At 43.2% G+C, this 9,814-nt stretch overlaps 1 protein-coding gene across 5 annotated transcripts in view; it reads left to right on the top strand.

Annotated features, from left to right (window-relative positions):
• Nucleotides 1-143: 143 nt before the first annotated feature.
• The window catches only part of OTUD3 (OTU deubiquitinase 3), a 27,537-nt gene continuing 17,866 nt past the window's right edge, over nucleotides 144-9,814 (top strand). For 2 of the 5 annotated variants that reach the window (XM_025041306.1, XM_025041309.1), the window contains exons 1-2: nucleotides 145-521; nucleotides 7,137-7,285. In XM_025041306.1, the coding sequence (XP_024897074.1) occupies nucleotides 301-521; nucleotides 7,137-7,285 (370 nt within the window). In that variant the 5' untranslated portion in view covers nucleotides 145-300. Of the gene's footprint in view, nucleotides 522-1,426; nucleotides 1,516-7,136; nucleotides 7,286-9,814 lie in introns of those variants that run through there. The other 3 variants (XM_025041307.1, XM_006924494.3, XM_025041308.1) reach the window with 3 other exon arrangements.

Here is a 9,814-nt window from a genome sequence, read left to right as displayed (position 1 = left end):
TGATGCCATGGGCTCCTCACCTGGAGTACCTACTACCCACCGCTAGGAGGAAGAGTGGAGCAAATGAAGACGGGTGCCACTCTAGCCGCCCCCCAGCGATCTCTCTATGGCGCCTGACCATCAAGCCGTGCGGAGGGGGCGGGGTTTCGTTACGTGACCTGGGTGCCCAGCGTCGGTGCCGGCGCGGTGGCGGCGTCGCCGTCGCTGGGCTTCGTCCCTGTTCCGCTTCTCCTTCCCTGCACCAGAGTCTGCGATCCTGCGGCTTTTCCTTGTGCCGCTGCGGGCCGTGGGGCCAAGGCTATGTCCCGAAAGCAGGCGGTGAAGAGCCGGCCTGGCAGCGGCAGCCGGAAAGCCGAGGCCGAGCGCAAGCGGGACGAGCGGGCGGCGCGCCGGGCCCTGGCCAAGGAGCGGCGGAACCGGCCGGAGCCTGGCGGCGGCGGCGGCTGCGAAGAGGAGTTTGTGAGCTTCGCCAACCAGCTGCAGGCCCTGGGGCTGAAGCTGCGGGAGGTGCCGGGGGACGGGTGAGGCGGGCCCGGGAGCGCGGGAGGCGGCGCCGGGGGGACGAGCTGGGCTTGGCGACCGTCGACCGCTCTCGTCCACCCATTCATTCAGGCGGCCCCGAGCACCAGCCGCTCTGTAGTGATAGAGGATCCAGCGGCAGGCGAGGCGGCGAGGCCCCTCCCCTCGGGACGCTCGAGTGATCTCAAATTGCCCTAATCGTGACAGAGATCCGCGAGGAAAGTGTAAAGTGGTCCAGAGAGAGAATCCTGGAGCAGGTCTCCTTTAGATCGGTGTCCAGGAAGGCCTCTTTGAAAGGTGACATTAAAGCTGAGACCTGCAAGGATGAGATGGAGCCAGCCATTCGAAGAGCGGGACCGCGCGTACAGCAGTCAGTCGTAATGACGGTCAGACCAGTCGAGACATAAGCCCCCCCGGTAGAACCCTTTGCCTCCTTTGAGTCTTCACTGTTGGGTATTGCCCCCGACCCGGGCAATTCGGTCTGTGAGGGCCTCCTGGTAGCTGAAGGCAACTTCTCTAATTCTATGGGCCTCAGTTTCTCCTTTGTAAGCAAAGGTACTTACCCAAGCTTCCTTAAGGTTTGGACTGGAATCTCGGTTCAGCTTTGTAGGGAACGTGGGATAAATAAATGGGTTGGAGGGAGAGAATGGAAGGAAGGAAGGACAAATAGCTTCAGGAAAGGGGGCGTGGAAATAGAAGCATGAATGGAAGAGGGAAAAGGGTAGGGGAGAGGGAAGGAGAACAGTAATTAATCAGGACTGTTATGAACTGGCCCTAATTTACCTTTCCCAACTTTCCTACATATGCTCAGTGCTTTAGGCAAATTGGATTTAGAGTTCGATTATGTTTTATTTCACCACTGAGTAGCATAGTACTGAGTACATAGAGGCATTCAGTGTATTTTTGTTGAATGAATGAATGAATGAATGATAGAAATATCATAGAGGAAGGCCAACCAGACCTTCAGCAGGTCCGCTCAAAGGGTCATTTTCTCAGGTGAGTCACTGCAGTTAAAGACTTGCTTTGCTGGGTTTTGTTTTCACCTAGTATTTTGATTTTGTCAAATGTAAAGTTTATTAACTATTAACTCACAAGCACAAGACCCCACTATATGAACTAAAGTACCAGTTGAATACAGTGGGATTGAGGTGGGATTATTCCTTGGAAATGATTGGATTGCTTGTGTTTGCTATACTGGGCATGGTGTATTCTCAATGTTAGGAGGTTCCCAGGAAACTGAAATACTCAACAGAGGTTGCTTATGAGCAGGAATCACACCACAGGGAATTTTAAAATCTTAAGGGAGCTTTCCTAATGCTATGGGAAACTTTGGGAGTGCTACCTGTCCCCCGACTCCCCGAGGAGAACGTACTTCCTTTAGTTAATTCAGCAAATATTGGTTGAGCAAGGAACTGGGGATACATTGATGACTAAGATACTTGAGTTCATAGCTAAGTAAGAGAGAGACATATAACAGTGGGTCTCAAACATTATGGTCTTGGGACCCATTTACACTCTTAAAAATTACTGAGGACTCCAAAGAGCTTTAGTTTATATGGGTTATAGCTCATAATATTTACTATATTAGAAAGTAAAAGAAATTTAAAACAATCCACAGACACATTCCATTATCTATCAGAGTGATAACCTCATATATCAGCCTCTGGAAAACTCTACTGTACATTTGGAAGGGAATGAGAGTGGAAAAGGTAAATAACCTCTTAGTTTTGAACTCACAGATACCCTGAAAGGGTCCCAGGGGTACTCCTTCCCCCGAACTGGGTCACACTTTGAGAATGGATTATATAAATAATTAAAATACAGTGTGATAGGTTCTTAACAGTGACTGATTATAGTGGCACTATTGAGAAGGAAGTGGCTAACTCCCTGAAGTGATCAAGGAGGCCTTCTCATTCATTCAGCAAATTCTCGAAACCTACAGTGTGCAAGGTGCCTCTCAGAGGAGGTCATGCTCAGACTTGATCGTGAAGGAGCAATAGGAATATGCCAAGAGAATGTTCCAGGCTGAGGAGCATATTATTTTTAAGAGATCTATGAGTTGTTTATGATGACAGGAGTGTAGGGTACAAAGTAGAAGTCAGGGGCAATGAGGCTGCGGAGGCCAGAGGCCAGCTTGACTGAAATGCTCATGTCTCATTTCCAAGGTCTTTTTAATTTGGACAGTGTTAGATAAAGTGGTAATGATAGTTCCTCTTGAGTGGACTCCATGAAGCTAACAAGGTCTTCCCGTGGGTACCATGAGATGGACTGTGGTTCAGCCCTCCTCAGTATTGTGGTGCTTTTGGTTATGGTGATAGGCTTCATCAATGTGCAGTGGGTTGTGGATCCTGTGTATGTGATGGGTTGGCAGGTATCAACATATTCTTTTGTTAATATTTATTGAGTACTCTTGATGAAATATAATAAAGTTACAGTAATATAAAAAATAGTTGACAGTCCACTCTTCATCTTCCCATTCTGGTCTGATTACAGTATTGAGTAGCCTGAGAGCATCTTGCTGTATAGGCATATTCATTGTTGGCGGCATGGAACTTGAAGCACTGTGGATCCTCCAGGTGTTTGGGACAAATTAGCTGGTATCCTGTAAGGTAGCCTTTTCATGATTTGAGTCATTTTAGCGTAGGTTAATCAGGGAGCTATTTATGGAGTTTAGTAATGCATCATAGGCCACCTTCATATTTGTTGTGTTGTCTGGAGGGTGGACCCACATAAATTGGATTCAATTTCAAAACAAGAAAGAAATGTTTTAACCTTGATGTTGTCCTTAAAACATCATTGGCTATAGCATGAAAAGAATCATTAATTGGATTAGGCAGTATAATATTAGCATCTCTCTGAACTATATCCAGTTGTAGCTTACTAAATGTAGCCCTGAATTAACATTACTAATTAGTAGTGGTCTAAAATTAAAACATTAAGGAATCACTAATTTTAGCCATTCATCTCTGTCCCAAACAAGTTGTTTTATTTTTTGTTTTTATAATCATAGATTTTAGTGATCGACAGGTATGCACACATAATCTTGCCTGTTAGTTACCTGCATCACCAATACAGCAGCCCCATCTTTTGTTTCTAGCACAGTGGTTTTCAACCTTGATGGCCCAATAGAATCACCTGGGGACTCTGGAAAAAGTACAATGCCTGAGTTCTCCCCTAGATCAGCTACACCAGAATCTGAGGCAGTGGGGTGAGGTTACTGATAATTTTTTAAAAGTTGCATAAGTGAGTCTTATGTGCAGCCGTGATTGAGAACCACTGATTTATTAGAGTCTTGATTCTAGACTAGTGTTTCTCAGACTTTAGCATGTAACGTAATCACCTGGAGGGCTAGTTAAAACATTTGATATGACTGGATTTCTGGGCCCCAACCCCAGAATGTCTGATTAGTAGGCGTTGGTGGCTCCAGAATTTTCATTTTCAACAAGTTCTCATATGATGCAGGGACCACACTTTGAGAATCAGTAGTCTGGACCAGCGCTGTCCCATAGAAATAAAATGACAGCCATGTATGTAATTTAAAAATTTTCTGGTAACTGCATTAAAAAAACAAAAACAGGTGAAATTAATTTTGATATATATTTTAAGCCACTACATCTAAAATATTTCAACATATAAAAATTTTAATGAGAAATTTTACATTTTAAAAACACTCTTCAAAATCCAGTATTTTACACTTACAGCACATCTCAATTCTGATTAACCACATTTCAGGTGCTCAGTAGTCACACGTGGCTACCGTATTGAGCAGTACAGATGCGGGCAATTCCTAAGGGTTGCCAGTAGATAGAAATTTACAGAATCCCAAGTTTATACAGTCTGTGTCCAGCTAACATAAATTTTCCTTTTATTTGCCAAAACCTATGTCTCTGTAGCTCCTGTGTTTTAATTTTGTGTTACTGTACAAGTATAACATGCCTTTCACCATGACAGATAGTTGGAGGCAGCTATCATGTCCCCCTGAGCCTTCTTTAGCTTAAATGTCACTAGTTGTTTATATTCTTCCTATTATGCATTTTAAAACCACATCATCTCATCTGAAATGAGATGTCTCTTAAAATGTAGTAACCAGAATGGTACCCAGTACTCTATCTGTGGTCTGACTTCAAAGAGTAGAATAAAACCTGTCCCCTGTCCCCCCGTTTTTGTACATTGCCTACTGGTACTGCAGCCTAGGAGCCCATTAATTTTTTGATGTCTATATTACAATATTGGCTCGTACTAAATAATCGCGCCCCCAAACCATGACATGCTACTTGGTAATTGGTTGTTTTTGTGAACTCAGAAGCAAGACCTTTACATCTCTCCCTGTGGCACAGTGGTTCCCAAGTGAGGAAGATTTTGCCCCCTTGGGGACATTTGGCAATGTCTGGAGACTTTTTTGGTTGTCACAACTAGGGGGAAGGGAGGAGATGGTGGTGGTGCTACTGGCATCCAGTGGCTAGAGGCTAAGGATGCTTCTAAACATCCTGCAGTGCACAGGACGGCCCCCACGGCAAAGAATTGTCCCCAAGTGGCAAACAGTGTGCGATTGGAGGAGCCCTGCTGAGTGTGATGGGTGAGGGTGTGGACTCGGTGAACAGCAGGATCTCCTAGAGGTCCTTTAGGCCACAGTTGCTTTGTTCTCATGAGCTTCATGACTGCTCTTGCAGGGCTCCCTGAGGTAACTCAGATTGGCTATAGTGTTTGTTCACATTTCCTGTGTCATTAACATGCAGCTCTTTCAGAAAAGGAAGTGATTTGTCTATCTTAATTTTTCATTTTGACTCTTTTTAGTTAGCTCAGGAAAGTTTGTTAAATAGAGAAAAGTATATTAAAATAGTATATAATTTAACATTTACTCCTAATTCTACTATTTAGGATTAACTACAGCTAACATTTAGTGCCTGAGTTTGAATCCTGGGTCCACAGTCGACAAGTTTTGTGACCCTGGACGAGTTACTCTAGGAGCACAAGAATAGTGCCTATCTCAGAGCTGCGAGGACTAAGCACAGTTTATGCATGGAAAGTGTTTAGAACAGCCCCTCATCACGGGAGATATTTAAGTGGTGAACCCAGTGTTTTTTCTTTGCATACATTTGTGTGTTTTTCTGTGTGTGTGTGTCGTGTGCAGGTGAATGTATTTGAGCTCATGTCACTAAAAGTTCTTAGAAAGAGTCTTACTTTCTGTAGAACACCATGAATTTTGATATATTAAATGCAAAATAACTAAAAACATAATTGAGCTAATTCACATCTCTTACACTAAATTAAGAAATAGACGAATGGTGGCAGATGCTAAAGTTTTAAGAAAATTTGAGAGAAAAGCTTAAAATTGAGAATGCTTTTATTCATTAGCGTACATTTCCCCCCTGTGGTCAAAAAGAGACCACCATTGTTAGATTTTAGCAACAGACACTTTAGTTACAGAATTGTATTCCAATCCCTTTAGAATTTTGCCTTAGATTGATGCAAAACTTCTTGGTTTCTAGTTTACAGAATCTTTTGTCTTTAAATTCTCCGTCCTCCCGCTCCCTGCAAAAAAAAAAAAAAAGTATAAAACCACATCCTTGTACATTCGAAGAGATTCTTGTCTCTCTATAACTTTCTACTGAAAAGTCATTTGTCTGCGTTAAAAAACAAAAAACCTCTTCCTCCTACGCTTTTAGGTCTGAAGTCTTTCTGGAATGATGAGTTTATATTTTGGAATTAGAGGACCATAGGTTTTCATTTGGAAGAGTAAACAGTTGGGTGTGAAACCAGGCAACTGTTTGCTTCAGAGTGCCTAATTTTCTTAGTTTTAAGGATACCAGATTGTGTTTGTTTCCTTCCAGGCTCTGTGTATCTGGGCTCTGTGATATAGTTTGGAATTTTAGAAGCCTTCAAGGAGTTTGAAAATAAAGATAACTCATGAAGTTTATTACCAGCATTTGCATTTTAGAAACAAAACAAAATAAAAATAGCATTTGAAGTTTTCATTTGGCGGGAGCAACAGCAGCATTGTGGTTCTCTGGGTGAGCGGCAGGAGTGGGGGAGGAGGGAGGCTGTCACGGCAGACGCCTGTCATCCGAGCACTTTCGTGGCCTTCGCTTCTCCGCTGGGTTCTTAGCACTAAAATAGGTTGCTGAGTTCAACTGTTTGTATTGGAAGCTTGACAAATTATTGCATTTTGGGTACTCTTTGTTTGGTGATTGATTTGTTAGCTGGGCAGCTATAGTGAAATTTGAGAAAAAAAGTGAGGGGAGATGTAATTTACCTTTGGAAGAGCATCCGGGAATCAGAGTCCTTAGGCAAGGCGTGGCCTGTGATATCCGGACCCTGAGTTCAGGCGGTTTGTGTATCACCAGCTCCAGGGAAGTTTAGTGACTTTCCTGAGTCGGCCGGCTTGAAAATGGGGAATAGACTCCTTGTTTGTTGCCCGTTGTGAAGGTAACATGGTTGGACATCTCCCCTACTGCCCTCCCCTCGGTATCTGGGAAGAATCGTGGACTGTCAGAGTTGAGGCTTTATCTTTTCTCTGTGTAGATGATTTCCATGGATGGCCTAGCATGAAGCATCATTGTTTTAGATGACCTAAGTTCATTTTTAAAAGGTTTTGACAAGCTTTTTTGTTTTGACAGCAATTGCCTGTTCAGAGCTCTTGGTGACCAATTGGAGGGACACTCACGAAATCATCTCAAGCACCGACAAGAGACAGTGGACTACATGATAAAGCAGCGGGAAGATTTCGAACCCTTTGTAGAAGACGACATTCCCTTTGAGAAACATGGTAGGTTCACCGTGGGACAGTGGATCCTCTGGGAGTAATACATTGGTTGATCAAATCCATAGGCATCCCCTACCCTCCTGGCCAGGAGTTTGCGTACATAAATTATGGCATTTATTCAACCAACAGTTATGTGACTGCTCTGTCATAGGCGGCATGCCAGGAGGTTGAGAATCAACAGGTTTATATGAGTATGCTCTTAATAAAAGCGATGATGTTAATTGACTTGAAAAGCTGTTCATGACTTAGTCAGTTGAGGGTGGGGACCAGGCTATAATATAGTATGTATGGATTGATCTTATTTTTAAAAGATATATACACACAGAAACACCCTAGCAAAATTCTGGAAAGATACATTTTATGGTACATTTTATATTTATTTTTGGCTCCACTTATTTTTCAGAAACCACTTACTCTCTTTAAACTTCTGTAAGGGGGAGATATTAATAGCATCTATTTTATAGGGGTTTTTTTTCGGGGGGGGGAGGTGAAGATTAAATAATACAATTAAAATAAGTTCTTAAGTATTAGCCATCTGGGGAGGATGGATCTATGAGTATTTTAAATTATCTTCTGTAGATTTTTCTGTTTTTTTAAGTGATCATGTATTACTTTTACAATCAAAAGAATCAATGAAGTCATTTAAATTTGTCACCAAAAACCCAAACACAACCTATTTTCTTTGAGGCAAATCATTTAGAGATTTTAATTAGTTCCTTAGTAGGCACAAATCTAGTAAGAAACTACATATGAGCTTTTAAACTTTAATTTTACAATTATTTACTAAGGCTATACTACGCTTAGGTGCTGTTGATATATTTGTTTTACAATAACATTTTCATCACAGGGCTCAAAGTCCCATCTGTCTCTCCTCAGGAAGGGACTGTTTCCTGTGTTTTAGAGTACTGCCTCTGGAAACCGTGTCACGAAAGAATGGGGAGAGACACTGAGAAGGGAGATGAGTTAGAGGGGTCTCCACACTGGCCAGATGAAAGAGTAAGAGAGTCTTCACTATGGCAGCTCCTGGGGATGAGTGGGGTCCAGACCAGTACACAGCTGGTGGTATCGTTGACAGGACTCATTGGAGGTGGGGAGCAGAGGTCGGGGGAAACAGCTGATTCTGAAGTTTCTGCTCGGGGAATGGCTGGGTAGCTGTACTGTTAGTAGGACAGAGGGCAGCAGGAGGAAGATTTCTGGGAGGGAAGCTGTCAGCGATCCCAAAGCCTTTCTTATTCCTCACTGGGAGAGAACTCATTCTAGGCTCCAGCAGCAAAAGAGACGCAGCAGCAAAACTCCCAGCAAGTAGTTGATACTGGTCATTGAGTTCTGATGTCTCTCTCCCTGCGTCACTTTGTCCAGCAGAAAGGGAATTTACCAGCCGTTTACAAATTAAATGTGGGTCTGTGGGACAAGTGTTATAGTTTAGATGTAAAGTGAATTTTGTCATTGATCCAATTATTTTGGATGAAGTGAGTTTTTGGTTCGTGAAATTCCATTTTGAATATCTTTAGTGAAGGTCATGTATTAGATTTGGGAGTATGGCAGGACAAAGAACTTGTTTCCAGTGTGATAGTCACTTTAGATGAACAATGGGAAAGTGTTTTCTTGAAATGTCACTGAATGCCTGATTGTCGGTTGGTGCTACATAAAGAATTTAAGCTTCAGAGAAGTGAGAAGTGGCTCTGACTGCCATGGCAGAAATGAAAAGAAACCTAGAAGTCCGCACATTCCAATTGTGTGTCATTTGAAGACTACACTTCTTACATTATCACTCATATCACACAGTTAAGTGTTTTCAATGTCCGTCTACCCTGTTACGCTCGAGATTCTTGAGGACAGGGACTGCGTCTGTTCCCCAGCATGGCAGCGCCTGGCACATGTAGACACCCATAAGATATTCGTTGAATGAATAAATGAATAGCTCATTTAACTTTTCAGGACCTGGTTACCCCCGCGTCTGTTAGGATGATTCTTTTCCTTTAGAAACGTGGCTTCAAAGAATCGGCAGCATCTCTTCTGCAACTGTACAAATGTCTAGATTACAATCCTGAATGTTTTTAATGTCTCTTCTCCCTCCCTCCTCATACCTGGTCATTCCTTAAGGCATGTCACCTCCACTTCAGGCCTCTGTGGCATTTGCCTAGAGATCTTCAATATTCTTTCGACTGGTCTCATTGCCTCTTGACCCATTCAGTTTGTTTTACACGTCGCAGCCAGAGTAGTGATCTAAATGCACATCCAATACATCTTCTCCCTATCTACAGCCCCTTGGCAGCCCCAGTGATCTCAGATATAATCCAAACCCTTCAGCCCTTCCTGACCTGTGATTTTCTTATTTTTCTACTCTTACCTCCCACCTTGTCACTTCAGCATTCTGAGTTCCTGCCATACCGCATAGTCCACAGACTCATTTATCTACCTCTGTCTGTCTACCTACCTACCTACCTACCTACCCACCCACCCACCTAGCCATCCATCCATCCCCTCCATTCCCTCCATCCCCTCCATCCCCTCCATCCCCTCCATCCCCCC

Source organism: Pteropus alecto, unplaced genomic scaffold, assembly GCF_000325575.1.
Source record: "Pteropus alecto unplaced genomic scaffold, ASM32557v1 scaffold39, whole genome shotgun sequence".
NCBI lineage: Eukaryota > Metazoa > Chordata > Mammalia > Chiroptera > Pteropodidae > Pteropus > Pteropus alecto.
Note: the sequence above shows the minus strand (reverse complement) of the source record. Positions and strands in the feature narration are given on the sequence as shown.